This window comes from Pristiophorus japonicus, chromosome 11 (assembly GCF_044704955.1).
Source record: "Pristiophorus japonicus isolate sPriJap1 chromosome 11, sPriJap1.hap1, whole genome shotgun sequence".
In the NCBI taxonomy this organism is placed as follows: Eukaryota; Metazoa; Chordata; class Chondrichthyes; family Pristiophoridae; genus Pristiophorus; species Pristiophorus japonicus.
The window spans coordinates 129,629,640-129,656,373 of NC_091987.1; the positions used below are offsets into that span (position 1 = coordinate 129,629,640).

A 26,734-nucleotide genomic window follows, 5' to 3' on the forward strand; every position below is an offset into this window, starting at 1 on the left:
CAATTTTGAAAGATTTTATTTTGTTATCTTTTACCTTACATAGGTTATATACACAAACTCAGCACGGCTTTACGATGATATACCATGTTCTCTTCCACCCTACCCCAGTATCTTGGTGTATAGATTAATACAGCAGGTTCTTGAAATGAAAAAAATTAAGGTGGGAAAATCTCCAGTTTCTTCCCACCCAGGTCAAAGAAAGTGTTAATTTTAGTGAATTAAATTCCAGTCTAATATAATACAGCCCACTATTGAAACAAACAGAAATCTTGCCGTTAGCCTTTTTTCAAGCTACCATTGCACCTTTAAAAGTCTTAAATCTTAACACTTCCAATAGTATTTAAGCTGAGATGAAAATTGCAGATGTACAAAATAAACCCTGTTTACAACACTATATTAAAAAAAAAATTGATAAATGCATTGCACACCAGGAAAAAAAAAGTGTGATCTTGTGGGCCCAGCACGGAGCTGCACTGGATAGTCTTCTGCAATTATTGTTTACAGATGAGAGTTTCAACTGCAACACGGCTTTCAAAATGGCGAATCTTGAAACATTCTACCACCTCTCGCTTTTGGATACCTGGAGAAGAGAAGAAATTTATTAAATAGAACATTTTTATCTGCAGAATGGCCTGCATCAATCGAGGCAACATATTGAACAAAAACTAGTAATTTTGAATTATGTATTTAGATCAAAAGCAAAGTTCCATACAATGGTGGGGTACAGATTTACATATCTAGTTTCTACAGCCAGTTTGTAATCCTTTTTCATTGAGCAAAGAGAAAGTGTATTTCCCCAAAACAGAAGAAAAACAAGTCCACCTGACCACACTCAGTCACCTGAGAAACACAGCACGAAGCGCGAAGTTAAGTCATCCAACCAAAAATTGACTACTGGACATAGGTGATATGAACATAATTCAAAGACCAACATACTTTAATACTACATGTCCTCTGCAGTTGACGTGCAGAGCCTTGGAATCATCTTGGTATGGGGTCAGCTTCTATATGTATGAAGATGAAACGGAGCTCTACTTCATCACACTTGACTTTGAGCAATGTGCTGTGACGTTGTAGATGGGCATTTTCTCCAAATTAGATTGGCACGGTTCAAGCTATTCGGTTTGGCTCCCACTAAACCGTACCAATTCCTCGCCCTAGCTGCTTGCTCAAGCCGAATACAATGGTATGCCAACTTTGTGTCCCATTTAGCTTTGGGTTGAGTTTCAACCCTATCAAGACTGCCTTTCTGCAGTCAACTCCCTCCCCAATTATCACCCTCCTCCCCAAAACACTCATCCATGGCCATCACCTCAATGTTCAATTTCTCCAACGTTTTCTTCGCCATTCTCCTTGGCTCCTAGGTAAATCGTAACTTATCCAAAACTCTGCTGCCCACATCCTATCCTTCCCTATTGCTCCTGTACTAGCAACCAAAATTTAAAATTCTTAACCTCATTTACAAGTCTCCATGTTATGTCTAAATCTGCACCTTCCTCCAGCCATTAGGGACAACACAACCTCTGCCCTTCCCAATGCCTGCTGCCTCCTCTCTACTTCTGATGGCAGAATCTTCAATCATCTTGATCCCACAAACACTTTCCCTTAACCTCTGCCATGCTAACTGACTCCCATTCAAAAGCTTTCTCAAAACCTACCTCCAACCATGCCTTCAGTCACCTCCCACAATGGTTCTCTCCCAACGCTCCGCCTCAGTTTGTGGCAATTCCATTTAATTCACCATAAATGTCAGTTGTTGTATGCTACTATACAGCCTGACAATTCAGCAGAAGCAAACAACCCATCTGCAACATACCGACTCAAAAGAGCAGTTGGGTTAACTGTTTGCAGGAATGCACTTTCACTTTCCAGCTAAAATCAAGGATTTGCGAGAGAAACCAGATGTAGCTATGTAATTGTACATCTGTTTGGCGCTTTTAAATTCCCTAGAGTTCATCTTCAATGACGAGCAGACATAGGACATATTTTTGCAGTTAAACCAATTCAAACCCACCTTTATAAAATTAGTTGACTCAACTTAAATCCCCAGTAAGTGTTAGACAGGAGTTATATTCCACATTCAATAAAAAACTGGAGTGTGCCCATGCTAAATGAATATTTTTGTAACAGTCATAAGAAAAAGATTGCCCCCCTCTACTTGAAGCTGCTGGTATCTCTGCAGTAACCTCATCCAAATGGCCATTTCACATGTTAGCCTAGACATCGTGTCAACAGACTATTCAATCTGGAACAGAAGCACAATCGATCCTGTCCTCATTGGACATCCACTTTCCAGTGAAAGACCAGTGAACAGTAATCAGCACAAACTGTGAATGACTTCCACCTCCTCCAGAGCCCAGGAGAACTGGCACCAATGTCATCCCCAACTACTATAATCAGCTAATGCAGCACAGACTAGGAATCAAAACTAGGACTTCATGATCGGACATTACCAAACAACATGGTACATTGTCCCACTAAACCAAATGTTGGGACAGAGCAGGAGTTACACTTTATATTTAACCAATGCAGTGCCGAACACCAACACTAAGAAGTCAGCAGATCGATCGGTCAAAATGCACATGGACAAAAACCACTAAGTGTGTGAAGTGAATGTTCATTTTTGATACAGAGCAAAACAAACATGTTAGAATAGTTGGGGATGTATTCTGTAGACTGGCAAATGATACTTAAAGGGTTGACGGTGGATAGGCAATGGCAAACATTTAAAGATTACATGGATGAACTTCAGCAATTGTACATCCATCTGGAGTAAAAATAAAACAGGGAAGGTGGCTCAACCGTGGCTAACAAGGGATATTAAGGATAGTGTTAAATCCAAGGAAGAGGCATATAAATTGGCCAGAAAAAGCAACAAACCTGAGGACTGGGAGAAATTTAGAAGTCAGCCGAGGAGGACAAAGGGTTTAATTAAGAGGGGGGAAAATAAAGAGAAAGAGAAGAAGCTTGCTGGGAATATAAAAACTGACTGCAAAAGCTTCGACAGATATGTGAAGAGAAAAAGATTAGTGAAGACAAACGTAGGTCCCTTGCAGTCGGATTCAGGTGAATTTATAATAGGGAACAAAGAAATGGCAGACCAATTGAACAAATACTTTGGTTCGGTCTTCACAAAGGACCTTCCGAAAGTACTGGGGGACCGAGGGTCTAGTGAGAAGGAGGAACTGAAGGATATCCTTATTCGGCGGGAAATTGATGGGATTGAAGGCCAATAAATCCCATGGGCCTGACAGTCTGCATCCCAGAGTACTTAAGAAAATGGCCCTAGAAAGTGGAAAATGATCATCAATGCATCCAACAGTCTATTGACTCGGGATCAGTTCCTATGGACTGGAGGGGAGCTAATGTAACACCACTTTTTAAAAATGGAGAGAGAAAAAGCGGGTAATTATAGACCGGTTAGCCTGACATCAGTGGTGGGGAAAATGTTGGAATCAATTATTAAAGGATGAAATAGCAGCGCATTTGGAAAGCAGTGACAGGATCGGTCCAAGTCAGCATGGATTTATGAAATGGAAATCATGCTTGACAAATCTTCTGGAATTTTTTGAGGATGTAACTCGTAGAGTGGACAAGGGAGAACCAGTGGATGTGGTGTATTTGGACTTTCAAAAGACTTTTGACAAGGTCCCACACAAGAGATTGGTGTGCAAAATCAAAGCACGTGATATTGGGGGTAATATACTGACGCGGATAGAGAACTGGTTGGCAAACATGAAGCAGAGTCGGGATAAACGGGTCCTTTTCAGAATGGCAGGCAGTGACTAGTGGAGTGCTGCAGGGCTCAGTGCTGGGACCCCAGCTCTTTACAATATATATCAATGATTTGGATGAAGGAATGGAGTGTAATATCTCCAAGTTTGCAGATGACACTAAACTGGATGGCGGTGTGAGCTGCGAGGGGGACGCCAAGAGGCTGCAGGGTGACTTGGACAGGTTAGGTGAGTGGGCAAATGCATGGCAGATGCAGTATAATGTGGATAAATATAAGGTTATCCACTTGGGGCAAAAATGCAAAGACAGATTATCTGAATGGTGGCAGATTAGGAAAAGGGGAGGTGCAATGAGACCTGGGTGTCATGGTTCATCAGTCATTGAAAGTTGGCATGCAGGTGCAACAGGCAGTAAAGGCAGCAAATGGTACGTTGGCCTTCATAGCTAGGGGATTTGAGTATAGGAGCAGGGAGGTCTTACTGCAGTTGTACAGGGCCTTGGTGAGGCCTCACCTGGAATATTGTGTTCAATTTTGGTCTTCTAATCTGAGGAAAGACATTTTTGCTATTGAGGGAGTGCAGCGAAGGTTCACTAGACTGATTCCCGGGATGGCCGGACTGACATGAGGAGAGAATGGATCAACTGGGCTGAGAGGGGATCTAATAGAAACAGACAAGATTCTGACGGGACAGGACAGGTTAGATGCGGGAAGAATGTTCCCGGTGTTGGGGAAGTCCAGAACCAGGGGACACAGTCTTAGGATAAGGGGTAGGCCATTTAGGACTGAGATGAGGAGAAACTTCTTCACTCAGAGTTGTTAACCTGTGGAATTCTCTATGCAGAGAGTTGTTGATGCCAGTTCATTGGGAGTTAGATATAGCCCTTATGGCTAAAGGGATCAAGGGGTATGGAGAGAAAGCAAGAAAGGGGTACTGAGGGAATGATCAGCCATGATTTTATCAAATGGTGGTGCAGGCTCGAATAGCCTACTCCTGCACCTATTTTCTTTGTTTCTATGGAACCTCATGCATGGATGTAATTTTGGTACTTTACCACGGAATATTAAACTGCTCAAAGGTAAAATTGGATCATAGTTTAAGAAGCATCTTTAAATCAAAGCTGTGTAAAACTAAAGACATTGCGTATTTTTAAAAAATGACCTTTTTCAAAATCTCTGCGTTGAAGCTTGAAGGTTTCCTTTCCACGGCAAAGGCGAGAGATAAAGTATCCAAGCTCATCCACATTTTCAATGCGATCAGTAACCACCATCTCTTCATGGATCAAGTAAGATTGGGGCAAGTAGGTACCAGCCTGTTAAAAAGTTAATTGAGGACTTGTTTAAATTGTAAAACAAAAAAAAAAAGTGCTGTATTTCTATGCAAGACACTTTTTGATAGTCTCAAAATTTTCTGCACCTCTTCACTATTCAGTGACCGTAACTGGAAGTGTGTGCGTGGATATCAGATGAGAACAGGATTGGACACTGCCACAAGAATATCAAGACTTGCATGCAAGTGAAATAACAGTGAATCCACAACCCCAACCCATGGAACCACACCTCAGCAAAGAGGTAACATCTTCAGAAGAGAGAATAAAATGGTGTCACCTGCATAAAGTTTCGCATTTCACATTGCAGCATCATCTCTCCACTTGGTCCTATAATGTTCTTGAAAAGGAGATCTAACAGTATTGCTTATTAGGTCCAAGAAGCAACTTCGAATTTTATTCAAAAAGCATTCTAAATAGCCACTTGATGTAAAGCATCCCACGTTTTAATAATCCCAAGTGAAAAACATTCTAATTTCCCCTTCCATGCTTCTGGTGATAATCCTTAGTCTACTCCCCCTTATTATTAGTTTGTTAATCAATGCAAACAACCTTTAAAATTATTTACAAAGCAGGAGTTGATAAGGTATTGATTGGCCAAGTAATTAACAGGGCATTACTCTACGTCTTGCAACCCCACAAAACAGTTTGTTTCAAATGCAGTATTTTAAATTTAATTGCTACCAAACTAGCACACAGAACAAGACCACAAAGGAGTCTACTCAAACCAGTGAAAAGCAACTTTTAAAAAAAAAGTTTATTAAAAGTCCAGTGGATTACCTGGACTTTAAATCTTGGGGAAAAAAAAGAGCCAAAACTAAAAACGGCTCTTTTCTACCCTACAAGCTCAATTTACTTGTGAGCATACTTGATTCTGCATGTTAGGTTTAACACCATACACACACTATCCCGGACTAGAGACTGGCATGATCACTCCATACGGTCCCCTTGCACTACTGTAAAGGAAGGCACACACATTCCATTAAAGGGACCAGTACACCATCATTTCTGCATCAATGCAAAGTGGAAGTCCTTTCAAAATATCTTAATACGAAGATGACAATGTTTCTAGGATCAGGTCTGAATCTCACACTCAAATGCACTAAAGCCGAGACATGTGATACCCTTATCGGTGCTCTGGCCAGTTTCAGCAGCCAAGTGGTTGAGTGGAACTCAAGTACTTTACATGCAAAAGTTACCTCTGACTCAAACATCAGTGGAAAGTGGAACTCCCAACCACACCCCAATTGTTAAAAATAGCCCATTGGGAAGCAGATTTCTGTGCAGGCAGGCAGGCAGGCAAACAAACACAACTAGAGCTCTTTTGTTGTGAAATATAGTACAAATTACATGTAGCGGTATTACTCCAGTCTACACACCAACAGCAATCTGAAACCGGTAGTTGCAGTGTAAGGGTAGTCCAAAACAAGAATATTCAATCACAGAAATCCACTACCATAATACAAGCCCCTAAAGACCCTTTTTAACTGGTACCAAAAACATTCTGGATTTTTGATACCCATGAGTAGCTCTAGCTGGAACTGCATACTGGAGTCAGTACATTTAATGGAGGATCAAGTCAATGACAAAAGAAAGCATTTAAAATCCGTCAAAACATTCTGCAACAGTGATTAATTAAAATCTCATCATGCAAAATGACAAGTCCCAAACTCTCAGCTGCATGGAGAGTAGTAGTGTTCACTTGGAGTGCAAGAGTTTCTAGAAATTAAAGGCATGTTCCTTAGGATCTAAACTAACTTACATACAAAGTAGTGTTTAAAAGCCCTCCATAGACTTTGAATTTAAATTTACAATATACACCCAACTCTATATTTACCTCAAGCAAGTTTGCACAAGTGAGACAGTCATTTAGTTGATATTATGGGTATTATGCCTTAATCAGTAACATCTTTGGTGTATCAAGAGACATCAAATACAAAACCTAATTGGCGAAATTAATTAGCAATTTCTTCCTTACAGGCACATTTGACAATACAATTCTTCATCATTTGCCATTTTTATTACCTAATGTACAGTAGTTGGATTTCGTAACTTCATCAGGTAATGTTACCAGATCACTAACCTGCTCGACCACAATCCACCTTGAGAAACTGCTCTTTTACAGCAAGATTACACTCTTCTCCAAACAGTTAGTTTTTCTTGAGGGAAAAACCCAGTTTCACCTAATCACTACTTCCTGATTTACCTAATCTTCTCTTGCTCTTTACTACTGGAGTCTTGCACTGTAGACCTTGGTCCTTACCAAAGTTTCTCAAAACAACTCCTGTTCTTGGCATCTGCAAGGTTGCTGGTTTTTTTTTTTTAAATATAAAAGTTCACAAAAAATCTCCCAGAACATTTTTACAGTTCATAACAAAATTAGGCACATACCAGAAAACCTACTGACTAGAATTGAGCGGGGTGGGAGGGGGAAAAAAAACAAGTCCGAAAACGGTTGATAGGAAATGGAAAAAAAAAATTATTGGGGTGCCATTCAATGTATATGCATGCTTATAAGTTATGCATTAACCAATCACCCACAAAATGCACATGTCCTCAATACACTAATATTGGGACAATCAAATTAGGATCGATGTACTGATAACTGACATTATGGCATGGTTCAATAGTTGCCAGCTCTCTTCAATTAAATCTCCATCACTTGGCCCAACAGTAAGAAAATAAACCTATGGGTGCTTCAACCAGCATCCACAATTACACTCCCAGTAGTCAACGACAGATAGTTATCATTTCCTCCTTTCTCTTGTTCCCCTCCCTCAAGTCTGACGAAAGACCAACTATAGCACTACTATTGCTATCGACCCAGATTACCCAAGGAGTCAAACCCTGGGTCTGCCAGTTTCGTGCCACAGCACATAGTCCACGCTCCAACAGCTGCACCTCCAATGCTATCCTAGTCACGGTTGTTCTGGGCCACATTAAGCAGGGGTGAAAGCCAAGAACTATCTTGTGGAGTGTCATACCATCTAACAGCAGAATCAGGAGCTTGGATACATTTTCCACACTAAGCACCTATTAAGATTCCAAATGCCCTGCGCTACATAGAGAATCTGTGGGCCCAAGTTTCCGATGCTGGAGAAAACGACACACCTCCAAGATTTACATGACTTGTCTGGGATAAAAAGCACGCTGAAATCCTACTGGGTAATTCTCCAGTCATCCTGAAACGTGGCGTGACGCAGCGGAGTCTCCCTGGGACGGAGCAAGTCGATCCCAGCCTGCAGGAGGGCGGGGCTAACGCCCTGCGTGTTTTTCCACAGTCGGCACCCTTGTGCGTGCGCGTTACAGCGTGCGCGCATGCGCAATGGCTCAGCAGGAAGTGTTTTTCTTTTGAAAATGATGGCTACTCCTTTTATGGAATGTATTTTCACTGGTTTTGGTGTATAGTGTAGTATTACCTAAGAACATAAGAATTGGGAACAGGAGTAGGCCATCTAGCCCCTCGAGCCTGCTCCACCATTCAAAAAGATCATGGCCGATCTGGCCGTGGACTCAGCTCCACTTACCCGCGGACTCAGCTCCACTTACCCGCCCGCTCCCATAACCCTTAATTCCCTTATTGGTTAAAAATCTATCTATCTGTGATTTGAATATATTCAATGAGCTAGCCTCAACTGCTTCCCTGGGCAGAGAATTCCACAGATTCACAACCCTCTGGGAGAAGAAATTCCTTCCCAACTAGGTTTTAAATTGGCTCCCCCTTATTTTGAGGCTGTGCCCCCTAGTTCTAGTCTCCTCGACTAGTGGAAACAACCTCTCTGCCTCTATCTTGTCTATCCCTTTCATTATTTTAAATGTTTCTATAAGATCACCCCTCATCCTTCTGAACTCCAATGAGTAAAGACCCAGTCTACTCAATCTATCATCATAAGGTAACCCCCTCATCTCCGGAATCAGCCTAGTGAATAGTTTCTGTACCCCCTCCAAGGCTAGTATATCCTTTCTTAAGTAAGGTGACCAAAACTGCACGCAGTACTCCAGGTGCGGCCTCACCAATACCCTGTACAGTTGCAGCAGGACTTCCCTGCTTTTGTACTCCATCCCTCTTGCAATGAAGGCCAACATTCCATTCGCCTTCCTGATTACCTGTAACCTGTATTGAGTTCTAGTAATCCGTTTTGCATTATTGTTTATCTCCAGTCTGTCTTTGAATGGTGTGGGGACCGGAGAAGTGATCGGTGGGAGGAAAAGGGAAGGCCGGCGGAGCGAGCAGAGGTGCCTATACCTATTCGGGGAGGGGAGGGGCCAGGAGCAAGAGTCTGCGTATTATAATAATCATCATTCGTTCAGCCTCCGTTCTCGCTCGCTCTCTCTCTGCAGGGGGGGGGGGGGGGGGGGGGGGGGGGGGGGGGAAAGAGAGAGATTCCCTTCACATAAAGGACTTCTACTTTTTATTTGTTATTGATTGGTTGCTTATTACTTTGGTCTTGGTCCTTTCAGTGCAGTGTTCCTTCTTTTTTTTTATTAATTAATTGCTTATTACTTGCAAAACAGGCCTAAGTGACTGGACACACCCCCTTTTGAAAAAAAATATACCTGAACTAAAACGAACCTAAACTAACTCACTAGAACTGGAGCAAACTAAGTGCCGAGAATTTCTAAGATACTCCAAACTAAACTTGGAGCAACTCCACCCGAAACTTGGGCCCACTTTTTGTGTCACTGTTCGCATTAACAAATTTGCTCAGACCTAGAAAGTAAATAGCCGTCAATTTTGACCTTTACATACCTTGATGTTGATCAGCAACTCAAATAAGCTGCGTGGTGGCATGACAATAGATGAATTTAATGGAATCACATAGCATTTGTTCAAAGTGAGATCCAGGTACGCTGTCAGACCCTAGGAAAGAAATTTATTTAAAGTACTGAAGTCAACTTAATTCTGATTCATTATGTGCAAACCATTTTAGATTAGCAGGGCAACCAGACTGACAAACACCATGTTTTGTTAAATCATAATTAGTTGGGAGTTTAGCACCAAAGCAACACAATCTCCTACTTACCAGAACTAATGTGTTTATATTTGGACTCGCTCAACACAGATTTTTTTTTAATTTTTAAAAAAAGGCTCAAAATGGAGCAGCATGTTTGCATGTCATTAAAAAAATATCCAATCAAAAAAGTTAAAAACGAATGAAGTGTACCATGGAAAGTACATTTTTTTTTAAAGTTTGTGGAATAAATCAAAACATAAGTTTTAAAAAAAAATGAAGCATGTCGATACAGGGGTGAATACATACTCTGTGGAAATCATGGACAATATCTGCTGGATCGCCATCATCAAATTCTGGTACAAGAACAGTCATCAGTTCAACGCCATCATCCTCCAGGATCCGAATCTTTTCTTCAATTAATTGGTACGAAGCTACTTCTGGGACAAGATAGTCTTTAGGATCACTGTACTTGAGGCCACAAAAGAAAGCTTCACCTTCCTGGAAGAAATTAACATGAGAAACCTAATGTTAAAGTTCCATCGTAATCGTATTAAAATTAACTGCAGGTTTTATTATTTTTGCCAGGGAAAGGAGGCAACCAGAAAGCAAGTGTTCGAGAACATTCAATGGAATTCAAAGAAACCCAAACCATTTCTGGAGGAGTGTTACAGCTGAATAAACCACCAATAGGAAAATTCTAGTAGAGTCTAGTTCCTATTATGGGGTCCTCTTTTGTCTCAAAAGGGACATGATTAAAGTCAGAAGTTAACTGTCGTAGGAGATACATGTAGAGACCAAACGGAAATATTAAATTGCATCATTTAACAGCTGAAATATGATCAAACTAACTGGAAGCAAGTCTCAAGTTTCCAACAACTTGCATAATTCAGCCACAAACAAGATGTGTTCACCCTTTTGACTGTTGATGAAATGCTGAACTAGAGTGGTTAGGAGATGCAGATGCATTGTAAGCCATTAGTACGAACATCTCTACCGTTCATACTGGTCACTACTCATTATGCTTTTCTTTCCATTCATACTAAAATGTGGATGTGTGTGGAGGAAATCATACCCCAGTACAAGGAGCTTGTGTTGCAAAATGTACCAATAGTTCTATAACTCCTATGGGGAAGACAGAAAAGATATAATTTCGCCATACTGAAGACTTCAGCTCAGTGAAAGATTTTAAAACATAAGAACGTAAGAAATAGGAGCAGGAGTAGGCCACCTGACCCCTCGAGCCTGCTCCACCATTTAATAAGATCATGGCTGATCTGATCATGGACTCAGCTCCACTTCCCTGCCTGCTCCCCATAACCCTTTACTCCCTTAAATCGCTCAAAAATCTGTCTATCTCCGCCTTAAATATATTCAATGACCCAGTCTCCACAGCTCTCTGGGGGCAGAGAATTCCATAGATTTACAACCCTCAGGAGAAGAAATTCCTCCTCATCTGTTTTAAATGGGCAGCCCCTTATTTGGAGTCGATTGTGCACAGTTTTTTGGCACCCAAACATTTTTTGGCATGAAAAACTCACCAACTTTTGCCACGTTTGGACGTCGGCGCCGACCATGTAGGCCCATTTAAAGATTTTTGGTGCAGACAAGAGTAAAAACAGGATTGGGTGCCATTTTTGTGGACTTAAGATCTTTTCGGCACAGCACACACTGCCTAAAAGCTCCGCCAAAACAAGCCATACGTTAACTTAAGGAATCAGTGCGGCGCACAAGAGGACAGGAGCGAGGTAATAAGAATACAAAAAATACCTTCCCCCCCCCCCCACCCCCACCGGGAACTCTTTTTGGAGACTTGAAGCTCCACCCAGACTAACTTCACAGAGCACTGTGCCAAATTCAAATATTTCTTTGGTGAAAGTCAATTTTTTTTCCTGGCACAAGTATACAAAAAAAATCATACGTTAACATGTGCGGGCGCCAAAAATCCAGCAAGTGGAAAATAGGGGCCTATGTCCCCTAGTTTTCGATTCCCCTACGAGTGGAAATATCTTCTGCATCATCTTGTCAAGTCCCCTCATTATCATATATGTTTCGATAAGATCACCTCTCATTCTTCCGAACTCCAATGAGTATAGATCCAACCTTCATAAGTCAACCCCCTCATCTCCAGAATCAATCTTGTGAACCTTCTCTGAACTGCCTCCAATGCAAGTATATCCTTCCTTAAATACGGAGACCAAAACTGTATGCAGTACTCCAGGTGTGGCCTCACCAATACCCTGTACAGTTGTAGCAGGACTTCTCTGCTTTTATACTCTATCCCCCTTGCAATAAAGGCCAACATTGCATTTGCCTTCCTGATTACTTGCTGCACCTGCATACGAACTTTGTGTTTCATGCACAAGGACACTCAGGTCCCTCTGTACTGCAGCACTTTGCAATTTCTCTCCATTTAAAATTACAATTTGCTTTTTTATTTTTTCTGCCAAAGTGGATAACTTCACATTTTCCCACATTATACTCCAACTGCCAAATTTTTAACCACTCACTTAGCCTGTCCATATCCCTTTGCAAATATTTGTATCAGCAAACTTGGCTACATTACAATTGGTCCCTTCATCCAAGTCATTAATATAGATTGTAAATAGTTGGAACCAGCACCGATTCCCGCGGCACCCCACTAGTTACTGTTTGCCAACCGGAAAATGACCCATTTATCCTGACACTGTTTTCTGTTAGTGCTAATATATATTACCCCCAACCCCGTGAGCTTTTATTTTATGCCGTAACCTTTCATGTGGCACCTTATCGAATGCCTTCTGGACATCCAAATACACCACATCCACTGGTTCCCCTTTATCCACCCTGCTCGTTACATCTTCAAAGAATTCCAGCAAATTTGTCAAACATGATTTCCCTTTCATAAAACCATGCTGGCTCTGCTTGATTATGTTTTTCCTAATGTCCCACTACTGCTTCCTTAATAATGGGCTCCAGCATTTTCCCAACTACAGAGGTTAGGCTAACTGGTCTATAGTTTCCTGCTTTTGTCGGTCTCCTTTTTTAAAATAATTTCCTTCCATCAACAACAGAAGTGACCATTGGTGCAACAAATCTTACTCTGCCCAAGTTTTCCTGCTCAAATATTAGTGTCACTCAAAATAGCAATTTCCATATTCAAAATATGCAATACAACCATATAGTATTGCAATATGCTGGGCAGACACTGTTCAAGCAAAGTTGAGCATACATGACGAAGTCCTTCCTTTGCTTATTTGTTGAAATGCAAACCTCAATTACCGAGGATTGTTGGCAGGTTATCGTGGGTTGGAAAATTCAACCTGAACCTCGCCTGCTCCATTTGTACAGCACCTGATTTTCCAAAGTGCAAGTTGGGCAAAAAAGTTAGGATCATTTAAATATTAAAATTTAAACAAAATCCCTCCTGGAGCAGCAAAGGTGCCCTCATTATGCAGCAGTCTACAATATCCATGTTACTTGAACAACAATTGAGTAAACAGCTTTTGAGAACAGGGCTATGCTCTGCATCGACAGTTGCCGTCACCACTAAAATCCCCCAACAGCAGAAGAGTACCACGCCTGAACACATCAGCACACGCTTGCTGTTTCCAGTTGCAACCTGCAAGAAATGTGCTTTACAGCTCTGGCACAATGAAAGTGTATGCATGAAAGGACAATGATTGTATACAATGCTTAAAATGATACCTCCAAGAGGGTGCAGCACTTCACAAGCTCTGGAAAAGTGTGAAGTTATCCACTTTGGTAGGAAAAATGGAAAAGCAGAGGTTTTTTTTAAAATGGTGAGAGATTGGGAAATGTTGAGTGTTCAGAGGAAGCTGGGTATCCTTGCACATGAATCACTGAAAGTTAACATACAGGTACAGCAACCAATTAAGAAAGCAAATGGTATGTTGGCCTTTATTACAAGAGGATTTAAGTAGAAGAGTAAGGATGTCTTACTGCAATTAAAGAAGGCCCTGGTGAGACCACACCTGGAGTATTGTGCAGAGTTTTGGTCTCCTTACCCAACCAAGGATATTTTTGCCATAGAGGGAGTACAGCAAAAGTTCACCAAACTGATTCCTGGGATTGGAGAGGAGGGGGGAGGAAATTTTCCTGTGAAGAGAGATTGAGTAGACTAGACCTATATTTGAGTTTAGAAGAAAGAGGTGATCTCATTGAAACATACAAAATTCTTACACAGCCTGACAGGGTAGATGCAGGGAGGACGTTTCCCCGACTGAGTCTAGAACCAGGGGCCACAGTCTCAGAATAAGGGTTGGCCATTTAGGACTGAGACAAAGAGAAGTTTCTTCACTCAGAGGGTGGTGAATCTTCAGAATTCTCTACCCCAGAGGACTGTGGAGGCTCAGTCATACATTCAAGACAGAAATTGATAAATTTTTGATTATGAAAAGGGAATCAAGGGATATGGGGCTAATGCAGGAAAGCAGAGTTGAGGTAGATGATCGGCCATAATCTTATTGAATGGTGGAGCAGGCTCAAGGGGCCGAATGGCCTATTCCTGCCCCTATAATCTTATGTACCAGTGTCCCACAAAAACAAGTGAGCAAAACCAAGTAATTAACTTTCTCCAGCCGATATTCAATTGGGCCCCTATCTGGGCAATTTACATAAGAACATAAGAAACAGGAACAGGAGTAGACAATACGGCCCCTCGAGCCTGCTCCGCCATTCAATATCATGGCTGATCTGACTCAGCTCCACAGCTCCTTATCCCCTTATCGTTTAAGAAACTGTCTATTTCTGCCTTAAATGTATTCAATGTCCCAGCTTCCACAGCTCTGAGGCAGCGAATTCTGCAGATTTACAACCCTCAGGAAAAATTTCTCCTCATCTCAGTTTTAAATGGGTGACTCCTTTTTCTAAGATCATACCCTCTAGTTCTAGTTACCCCCATCAGTGGAAACATCCTCTCTGCATCCACCTCATCAAGCCCCCTCATAATCTTTTAAGTTTCAATAAGATCATCTCTCATTCTTCTGAACTCCAATGAATAGAGGCCCAACCTACTCAACCTTTCCTCAGAAGTCAACCCCCTCATCTCCGGAATCAACCTAGTGAACCTTCTCTGAACTGCCTCCAAAGCAAGTACATCCATTCGTAAAAATGGAAACCAAAACTGCATGCAGTATTCCAGGTATGGCCTCACCAATACCCTATATATCTGTAGCAAGACTTCGCTGCTTTTATACGCCATCCCCTTTGCAATAAAGGCCAAGTTTCCATTGACCTTCCTGATCACTTGCTTTACCTGCATACTATCCTTTTGTGTTTCATGCACAAGAACCCCAGGTCCTGCTGTACTGCAGCACTTTGCAATCTTTCTCCAATTAAATTATAACTTGCTCTTTGATTTTTTTTCTGCCAAAGTGCACGACCTCACACTTTTCAACATTATACTCCATCTGCCAAATTTTTGCCCACTCACTTAGCCTGTCTATGTCCTTTTGCAGATTGTGTGCATGTCCTCCTCACATTGCTTTTCCTCCCATCTTTGTAACATAGCCAAGTTTGCTGATGATACACTCAGTCCCTTCTTCCAAGTCGTTAATATAGATTGTAAATAGTTGGGGTCCCAGCACTGATCCCTGCGGCACCCACTAGTTACTGGTTGCCAACCAGAGAATGAACCATTTATCCGTTAGTTAGCCAATCCTCTATCCATGCTAATATATTACCCCCAACCCCGTGAATTTTTATCTTGTGCAGTAACCTTTTATGTGGTACCTTGTCAAATGCCTCTTGTACATTGATTGTAAATGACTTTGCATTCCTCACTAACCACCAACAACTTTGTATTACTGATTATGGGAAGTGAAGCCAGAATTTTAACAAAAAAGCTTTTTTTTTTTTTTAAATGGTTATTTCGCTTCCTTTCCCCGATCCCAGGGAATATCTTAACAGCTACTGGTCCAATATAAACTGTTTGTAGCATGTGTCACATTTTAAATGTGTCCCTATCATTAAACCATAAATGTGTAATGCTTTTGATTAGCTCGAATTTCCCAGCAACCACTTGATAAAGACCACCCCACCATTTAGAATTATAGAATGATAAAAGCACAGGAGGCCATTTGGCTCATCGTGACTGCCAGCTGTTTGGTAGAGCTAGCCAATTAATCCTGCTCTTTCCCCATAGCCTTGTAACTTTCCCTCCATTCAAGTATTTATACAATTCCCTTTTTGAAAGTTACGGTTGAATCTGCTCCCACCAACCTTTCAGGCAATGCATTCCAAATCACAACTTGCTGTTTAGAAAAAAATTTAATCCCACATCCCTGGAACCATTCCAGTAAATCTCCATGTCCTTCTTAAAGTGCGGTGCCAAAAATTAGACAATACTCCAGCTGGGGCCAAATTAGTGTTTTATATAGGTTTAACATAACTTCCTGGGTTTTGTGCTCTGTGTATAAAGCCAAATGCTTTATTAACTGCTCTGTAAACTGGTCCTGCCAACCCCCCCGCAGGTCTCTGTTCCTGCATCCCATTTAAATTGTACCATTCAGCTTGCATTGTCTCGCCTCATCCTTCCTACCAAAATAGATCACCTCACTTTCTGCACTGAATTTCGTCTGCCACATGTCCGCCCATTCTATGTTCTCTTGATGTCTATTACTATTTTTCCAAACCTAGTTTTAAAATTTTTTTAAATAAATATACAATAAGATTTAAGTTTCAAATTGCAGCACACCAATGAAAGACACTCTACAAGTCTTGCATAACATGAAAATTTGCTCAAGCAAGTGTGTAGTTTATGTTATGACTCAAGTTTATTCACCCAGAAAAATTCAGCTTAGCTGGAGAAGTTAATGCGCAAAATAAATTTAAATCTTAATACCCAGTCACCCTTGCATTTAAGAACATCGCAGACATTTAAGAGTCAAAGCACAATATCAAATGTTTCTTTAAAAAAAAAAATGAATTCCATTTCGCATTCTCCTACCTGCAAGATAAAATATCTGTAGAGATATGCACCGCCAACCACCACACCAGACAGCATGAGAGCTAGTCCGAGACACATGCACCAGCACCAGACACGTGACTGGTGTCTAAATGGAACAACAACATCCTCTGGATCCTGTATTTTAAAAAAAAATAGATGTTACTTCAGTATCACATCAAGTACCAGCAACAGTGCAAATCTACAGAATTCTGTTCTTAATTTCATATCTAACTCTCCATATTTCAGTTGCCATTGATCCAAGTGCATTAATATATGACTAGATGTTTACAATCAAGATCATATCCTCGACAGCTATATTATATAATTTCAGTTTGACCCGCATTCTTTGTGAATGTCACAGCTCTACCAGCACTTACACCACAAGTGACAAACTCATTCTCAATGCAGGATAGTGATGAACCCATAGCAGTGCAGCAGTATTCAAAGGAAGCACTATCCACATAACATTGAATTTTCCTTCCCATATGAATTGTCACATTGCCCCATTTTTCATATTACTGTAGATGAGAAGCACTAAAATACCAATTGACTTCAGTTTCATCTCAGTGCTTCAGGCATGAGAAACTGCAAGATTTCAGGCTTTAGAATTCCCTGTGCATCCCCCCACAAGTTAGCCCTGATCCTGGCCACAGACCAACTAGATTTAATAAATTGATGCTCAACACCGAGTAATAATGTTATGAGGTAGATATTACACTGAATTTAAAGCTGCTTCATTCACATTATTGGTTAATTTATTCCTCCCCTCCCAAGTACAAAGAGAGACTTGGAATTATAAAGGAGACCAATCACACAGAGCAGATTCCTTCCTAGTTTTTAAAAACAATGAAAACTGCAATAATAGTTTGATGTATATAATGTAGCATCTATCCCACAAGAGGGAGATTAAACAAGTATTTATTTGGTTGGTGCATAGTATATTGCACTATTTTCAGAAAATTGAAGTTGCAATTTTCTACTTGTTTAAGAGCATGGAACTAATGAGACCGGAGAGAGATTGAACATGAAAGTAAGTTTATTTTTTTTTAAATCAGGCCTTTACTCAAGTAAGATTTTAATATCTATAGAAATTTTTTTTTCCATATTTAAGAGTCAGGAGGTGTAAACCTTACAATACAGCATAGAAAATATTTTAACAGCAGAGTATTTTTGGGATCATTTAAGACTAAATACTCAATGTGTGGATAAAATACCAGGTTTAATGGTTTTGAAACTCAACGTTACCATCTTAAACCTCATCTCTCTCCAGAAGAGAAAGAAATGGAAGAGTTGGTTATTTGCATCTACTGTTATCAATGGGAGTATTTGAGAAACCAAATAAAAAGGTGCAATATTCCCTCAAGCACTTTTCAGAGAAAGCACCATTTTACCTGATGAGTGTTTTTTCTGCATTGCAAAAGTGCACCAAAGAATAGCTAAACTGCACTGTTGTGCTACGTAGAGGACATTCGAGAGTTAAATATGAGAAGTCATTTTTGGTACATAAAAAATTGAATTATCTAGTAATTTGAATGGCAATGTTATCACATTCTATTTGTTTAGGTCCATTTAATTGCAACATAAAAAGGCTTATGGGTTAGGTTGGGGTGGGGCAGAGGACAAAGAGATGAGTCTTTATCCCATGCATCAGGAGGCCATCAAAAAAAAGAGTTGGTTCAGATACAGCCACATTCCTACGAGGGAGAACAGAAGGACATCCAAAGCTAGAGCACCCTGGATGACTAAAGATAGACAGGTTGAAATGAAACACAAAAGTGAGGCTTAGGACAATTGCAAGGTTCATAATACAGTAGAGAACCAAGCAGAATATAGAAAGTACAGAGTAGATCTAAACATAGAAAATAGGTGCAGGAGTCGGCCATTCGGCCCTGCACCGTCATTCAAGATCATGGCTGATCATTCCTTCAGTACCCTTTACTGCTTTCTCTCCATACCCCTTGACCCCCTTAACTGCAAGGGCCATATCTAACTCTCTCTTGAATATATCCAGTGAGCTGGCATCAACAACTCTCTGCGGCAGGGAATTCTTTGTGAAGAATTATAATATAGCTGTCGCGTATATGATCTGGAGTGAAAAAAAAAGGGAAGATGGGAAAGAGAAAGTATGAGAATAGATTAAAAGGGAAGCCAAAAGTCTTTTATAAAACACGAATAGTAAGAGGGTAGTCAAAGGAAGGGAGGAGCTGATTCGGGACCAAAAAGGAGATCTTATGGAGGCAGAGGGCATGGTTGAGGTACGAAATGAATACTTTGCATATCTTTACTAGATTAGAGGAGGTTTCCGAAACTCGGAAATGTAGTAAACAATGAGGATAGTGACCGACTTCAGAAGGACATAGAGTGGTAAAATGGCAGACGAAATTGAACACAGAAGTGTGAAGTGATACATTTTGTCAGGAAGAATGAGGCGGCGCAATATGAACTAAATGGTAACATTTTAAAGGGGATGCAGGAACACAGATTTGGGGATGCATGTACACAAATCTTTGTAAGTTGCAGGACAAGTTGAGAAGGGTGTTAGAGTAAATAAGGAGAAACTATTTCCAGTGACAGAAGGATCAGTAATCAGCAGACAGAGATTTAAAGGCAATTGGCAAAACAACCAGGTTACACGTGGTGTATTTTCTTTTTAAAAACACAAGTTATGATCTGGAATTCACTGCCTGAAAGGCTGGTGGAAGCAGATTCAATAGTAACATTCAAAAGAGAATTGGATAAATACTTGGAAGGACAAAAATTTACAGGGCTACAGGGAAAGAGTTGGCACGTGAGACTAACTATATAGCTCTATCAAAGAGCCGACACAGGCACGATGGGACAAATGGCCTACTTCTCTGCTCTATCAGTTTAGTTGAAAAGATAAGATTAGAAAATGTGTTTATTAAAAAATGAGAATTGGAGTGGTGAACTGTGATTCAGAATGGGGAAGGCAGCTGATGGAGGAGAAAGATTATGCAGTGGGAGCAAAGGTCAGGGACAAGAGAAGAGACGTATGGCTGGTGTAGCTTGCAGAGGCAAAGTGGTGCACAGCTGTGGAGAGATTTAAGGGGGCAGATTTTCAATTCAATAAATTGAGAGCTCAGACCGGGTCAATCTGCAGACGAGTTTTGAACAGGTTTGCAGGATGGGAAAACAAGAAGGATGTTGGGGGGAAAAAAACGAGCCTGGTGGTGACAAAAACATGCACAAGGATTTTGGCCACAGCCAGGCAGGCTGAAAGTGGGCAATGCTGTTCAGGATGGAATTAAGCAGCATTTAATTTTACATCTATGTTCCTTTGTTCTAAACTCTTCAGATAACTGGAAACAGTCTATTTTTACTGACTTCGCCTCATCCCTCAATAATTTTAAACATGTTTATCAAACAATTAAAAATATTCCCAATTTTCCAAGTTGTTCTTTGTATTTCCTCAGACCAAACAGCATCCTAGGCGGTACCCTCCATTGTCCCAATAGCCTTCATCCATTCCAACACGGAGCCTAAAACTGTACAGTACTCCAACTGTGGTGCAAGACTACAGCATTTGGATGGCCGAACCTACAAATTGACTAAATTCTTATAAGCCAGTATACCTTGCAGGTCAAGAAACCTTTTGTTGAACTTTAAGAAATGCAGACAAGCGAAGTAACTGTCCCATGTGAGAGAAGAAACCCTGCCTAAGTAACTGTCCCATGGATTGATAAGAGAACCAACTAAGCTCACAGAAGTTACATAGAAAATAGGTGCAGGAGTATGCCATTCGGCCCTTCGAGCCTGCACCGCCATTCAATAAGATCATGGCTGATCTGGTCGTGGACTCAGCGCCACTTACCCGCCCGCTCCCCATAACCCTTAATTCCCTTATTGGTTAAATTGGACTGGAACATAAATCTTTTTGATGTTCCAGACTATGCACGCAGTAGGCAGATAGAAAATTTTCTAAGTATAATTACAGTGCAAAGTCTGTCGTCAAAGGTCTGCAGTCCAAAGAAGTGGTAACCTGATAAATTACTAAAGGGAATCAAGGTGTTATTTTCCGATCACTGATCACGGCTGGAACTGGCTGTGTGATCTTTCTATTAATCGGGATTGGTTGGTAAGCTGATAATTATGAAAGTATTGTGCATTGCTTGTATTTCTTTTGATTATTCTAATAAAAGATTGAACCCCTGAATTGGGGTGACACCTGTGCCTGCATTATTTTGTAAGTTCGAACTCTGAAAGTGTAGAGTCAAGTCGTAAATAAATTTTGACTGTCCTAATTAAGACACGTTTTACATTAGTCAGGTTGTAAATAATCTTGCCTCTGAATAAGTTTTACATTTGTCAAGTTGTAAATAAGTCTTGACTGTCTTAATTTAGGAGATAAGTTTTAGTGGGCTATGGTTTTACATAGATTCACCATTATAAATTTGGTATAGGATGTAATCTTCATAATGTTCCTTGTAAAATTGAGTCAAATTAAAAGAACTCCCAACATTGACCGCAAAAGGTGTTTACAATGCAGCTCAGTCATTTACATAATAATATGTAGAGATAGAGAGTATACAAAAACAAGGTGATGATGAACCTTTATAAAAGCATGGGTTCAGCCTCAGCTGGAGTATTGTGTTCAATTCTGGGCACCACTCTTTGGGAAGGATGTGAAGACCTTAGAGATGGTGCAGAAAAGATTGATAAGAATGGTTTCAGGGATGAGGGGCTTCAGTTAAGTGGATAGACTGGAGAAGATGGGGTTGTTCTCCTTGAAGCAGAGGTGGTGATTTTAATATAGGTGTTCAAAATCATGAAGGGTCTAGACAGTAGATAGAAGAAACTGTTCCCATTGGCAGAGGGGTCAAGAACCAAAGGACACAAATTTAAAGTAATTGGCAGAAGAACCAAAGGCAACAAAAACACAGCAAATGGTTAGGATCTGGAATTTACTGCCTGAAAGGGTGGTGGAGGCAGATTCATTCGTGGCATTCAAAAGGAAATTGGATAAGTACCTGAAGACTGTTTTTTTTGCAGGGCTACAAGGAAAGGGCAAGGGAGTGGGACTAGCCGAAGTGCTCTTGCAGAGAGCATGGGCTCAACAGCCTCCTTCTGTGCAAGAAACATTCTATGATTCTAACAAACCTAGATGCTATTATGACACTGAAATTTCAACTAGCATTGATAAAAACACACAGGAGTCCCAAGTTCAAACTATGTTTTGTGTCCAGTTACCAGATCTCAGCAAAAGCAGTGGTGCCATAACCTCCTGCAATTGGGCTTTTTGTTTTTTTTTTGGGGGGGGGGGGGGGGGGGGGGGGGGGAAAAGAGAGACAGAAGAAATAAACAACCAGGGAACCTGTCAGTGATAACTAATTGAGCAAACCCTCCAAGAAAAAGCAGATGTGTTTTGCCCTTAAGGTGGTGGTGGCCTTCTTGAACTGTTGTAGTACTTACATTGTAGCAGGTAGCAGTTTTTGCAGTACAACTGCATGCCTTGCTAGGTCATTTCAGAGGGCAGTTAAGAGTCAACCACTTTGCTGTGGGTCTGGAGACACATAAGCCAGACGAGCAGATTTCCTTCCCTAAAAAGGACCTTAGGGAACCAGATGGGTTTTACGACAATCCAGTATAAGTGTTTTAATCCAGATTTATTTAATTAACTGAATTAAAATTCCCCAGCTGCCATGGTGGTATTTGTACACACCTCTCTGGTTTATCAGTCCAGGCCTCTGGGATTACTAGCCCAGTAACATAACTACTCTGCTACCGTACCCTCATGTATATTAGATGAACACAGGATTAGCTCTGGTGTGAAGCCACTGCATTAAAATAGCATGATGGCATTTGCTGGAAGCTCACACAAGAAGCTTGTAGACTGGGAAAGTTACTTTAGAGCTGCTGGTAACCCTATGGCAAGTCACCATCTACAGAAGGGGGAAGAAAGGAAAACACTTGAAAAATAATTGAAAGATACCCAAACCATGAAATCCAGAGTCTTTAAAAAGAGTCACAATTTCAGTCATACCTCACTGTTTTAGCATCAAGGAGGATCAGTTAAACACAAGTGCAAAAAAGACTTACAAGGATGGTACAACTGAGAGATTACAGCTATCAGGAAAGATGGAACAGGTTGGGACATGAAATGACCTGATAGAGGCCTTTAAAATTATGAATGGGTTTGACAGGGTAGATATGGAGAGAATGATTTCACTTGTGGGAGAATTCAAAACGAGGGATAAATACAAGAAATTTACTAATAAATCCAACAGGAAATGAGGAGAAATGTCTTTATTCAGAGTGTTTACAATGTGGAACTCGCTACCATTAAGTGGTTGAGGAAACTAGAGTACAAGAGAAAGGGAAATAGAAAAATATGCTATGGGAAGAGACAAGGAGTATAAACTAGTTGGGCCAAATGGCCTATTCCTGTGCTGCATATTCTATAAGAAAGACTCACGTGCCATTATACAGCACTATCAGATTGGTGTGTTGACATTTGGGCTGGCAGATTTTAATGCTAGTCTGAAATGGTTAATGGATATTACAGCATTAAAAGAACTAAATCTTCTTGGGATGTTACTCCTTTCGTGGGTTTCCCATTGAGTTAAATTCTTCTGAGCTATTGTTTACAGATTCCTTCAACTCAGTTTTACATTCAAGCTTTCACAAGAATTTCCACTGCACTTTATTGTGCAACAACATTGTCCGCATAACATTGCCCACAAGTAACAAAAGACTTGGAAATGAAGCCTGCATTCAATTATAGATTAGTAGATCTCCCAGGGTGTCGCGGACAACAAACCAGAGATCACATTAACTGCAACAGAAAGTCCGAGGCTTACAGGCAGTGCATGGCTTACACAACAATTTTAGACAAAATCTCCTATAGAATTTCTCAAGTTAGAAACATAGAAAATAGGTGCAGAAGTAGGCCATTCGGCCCTTTGAGCCTGCACTGCCATTCAATGAGTTCATGGCTGAACATGCAACTTCAGTACCCCATTCCTGCTTTCTCACCATACCCCTTGATCCCCCTAGTTGTAAGGACTACATCTAACTTTTTTTTGAATATATTTAGTGAATTGGCCTTAACAACTTTCTGTGGTAGAAAATTCCACAAGTTCACCACTCTCTGGGTGAAGAAGTTTCTCCTCATCTCGGTCCTAAATGGCTTACCCCTTATCCTTAGACTGTGACCCCTGGTTCTGGACTTCCCCAGCATTGGGAACATTCTTCCTGCATCTAACCTGTCTAAACCCATCAGAATTTTAAACGTTTCTATGAGATCCCCTCTCATTCTTCTGAACTCCAGTGAATACAAGCCCAGTTGATCCAGTCTTTCTTGATATGTCAATCCCACCATCCCGGGAATCAGTCTGGTGAACCTTCGCTGCACTTCCTCAATAGCAAGAATGTCCTTCCTCAAGTTAGGAGACCTAAACTGTACCCAACACTCCAGGTGTGGCCTCACCAAGGCCCTGTACAACTGTAGTAACACCTCCCTGCCCCTGTACTCAAATCCTCTCGCTATGAAGGCCAACATGCCATTTGCTTTCTTCACCGCCTGCTGTACCTGCATGCCAACCTTCAATGACTGATGTACCATGACACCCAGGTCTCGTTGCACCTCCCCTTTTCCTAATCTGTCACCATTCAGATAATAGTCTGTCTCTCTGTTTTTAACCACCAAAGTGGATAACCTCACATTTATCCACATTATACTTCATCTGCCATTCATTTGCCCACTCACCTAATCTATCCAAGTCACTCTGCAGCCTCATAGCATCCTCCTCGCAGCTCACACTGCCACTCAACTTAGTGTCATTCGCAAATTTGGAGATACTACATTTAATCCCCTCGTCTAAATCATTAATGTACAATGTAAACAACTGGGGCCCCAGCACAGAACCTTGTGGTACCCCACTAGTCACTGCCTGCCATTCTAAAAAGTACCCATTTACTCCTACTCTTTGCTTCCTGTCTGCCAACTAGTTCTCAATCCACGTCAGCACACTACCCCCAATCCCATGTGCTTTAACTTTGCACATTAATCTCTTGTGTGGGACCTTGTCGAAAGCCTTCTGAAAGTCCAAATACACCACATCAACTGGTTCGCCCTTGTCCACTCTACTGGAAACATCCTCAAAAAATTCCAGAAGATTTGTCAAGCATGATTTTCCTTTCACAAATCCATGCTGACTTGGACCTATCATGTCACCTCTTTCCAAATGCACTGCACTTGCACTTTTGTAAAAGCAGGGCACCAATAAAGTATGCCAAGGAAAGTGAGACAGGAAGTATGTCACTGATAAAGTACACATTATACTTGATGTGCTTGATTAATATATTACATCCCACTCACCAATCCCCCCCCCCCCCAATCCTTGTTGATGCACATTAGCTCCTAGTCCCCCCAATGCAAAATTCCTGTTCCCCCCCCACCCAGATTCTGTTCCTCGGACTCCAGCCTGTTGAGCAAACTCCCTTCACCCTGGGCACAGGCGTGCTTTCAGCTGCATAGGTGCCACGTTCTGGGATTCCCCTCCCTTAAACCCCATTAAAGACACTTCTTGAAAATCCAACTCTTTGACCAAGCTATTGGTCACCACTGCTAATCTCGCCGCCTCTGTCTTGCTGTGTTTTTCTCGCACCTTTATGAAGCACCGTGGGACATTTTATAAAAAAGGTACGATACCTATATGGATAGAAGATTTAACTAGATTATAGAGACAGATATACTAATACTCTTGTCTCGAAGTTGGGGAGTCCATTGACTTCCTATATAAAACAAACACTGCCACTAGTTTAAAAGTAATGTTAAACACCATCTCATCTGTTCAAGAAACATTCCACACTTTCAGATCTGATTAAGTTTGCCGGAGACACCCAATGTGAAGTCGAGGCCATTACTTGCACAGTCCAGCTGCGGAGCCAGGAGTTTCCCGGCAGTAGCTCTCCCAGTGACGCCGCTTCCTCCCGGGAGAAGAACCAATGAGCGATGAGAAGGAGGACGGCCCGAGCACTTCGTCAGCCATTTTATAGCCGCCGCTCGAACGGCCAAAGTCTGTTCTCTTCTCCATCCGAGATTCGGGGCGAATACCAGGCCCGTCTCCCCGGGCTCGGGGCGTGAGGCCACCAAAAGGTCGCGCTCCGGGTTATAAAATGGGAGCCGAAAGCCCGACCTGCGGCTCACCAACACCCGCATTCACCGCCCAAAACAAGCCGCACCAACTCCTCTGTTATAGAGGGCCCGGGACGGCCTGTAAATGTCGGACAACCCTCTCTTCCCCATAGCAGAAACGTACCTTCTCGGGGATGATGAGCGTCTCGCTGTTCTCCTCCTTCTTTGGCTCCTTCTGACTCAGCGCCGAGTTAAAGGATACTTTCACCATCGTCGGAACTGGGCAGCGCACTTCCAATAGCTCGGATCACTCGACCACCTCACTCACTCCGTCTAATCGTCTGCCTGACGCAGCTCGCAAATAAGACAATGTCCGGCGACGCTCGAGTAACAGAAATCGCCTTGCCCCGCCCCTTCGAGTGCTCGGGACCCGCAGCCCCGCCCCCTCTGGAACTATCGCCCCGCCCCCTGCGGGCGCTCGGCAATCTTATCCCGCCCCCTGCGGGCGATTAGGAGACTGTCGCCCCGCCCCCTGCATGCGCTCGGCAATCTTACCCCGCCCCCAGCGGGCGCTCGGCAATCTTACCCCGCCCCCTGCGGGCGATCTGGCATCTGTCGCCCCGCCTCTTGCCGGCGATCAGGAGTCTCGCCCCGCCCCCTGCGAGCGCTCGGCAA

At 41.7% G+C, this 26,734-nt stretch overlaps 1 protein-coding gene across 1 annotated transcript; it reads right to left on the bottom strand.

The window, feature by feature from the left end:
• itm2bb (integral membrane protein 2Bb) lies at positions 1–26,460 on the bottom strand. Its single transcript, XM_070894060.1, has 6 exons — positions 26,244–26,460; positions 16,963–17,097; positions 10,323–10,514; positions 9,812–9,922; positions 4,896–5,046; positions 1–580 (listed from the first exon to the last, which is right to left on the bottom strand). The coding sequence occupies exons 1-6, from the start codon at positions 26,328–26,330 to the stop codon at positions 492–494; spliced, it is 765 nt and encodes a 254-aa protein (XP_070750161.1). The 5' UTR covers positions 26,331–26,460; the 3' UTR covers positions 1–491.
• Between the last annotated feature and the right edge of the window lie 274 nt (positions 26,461–26,734).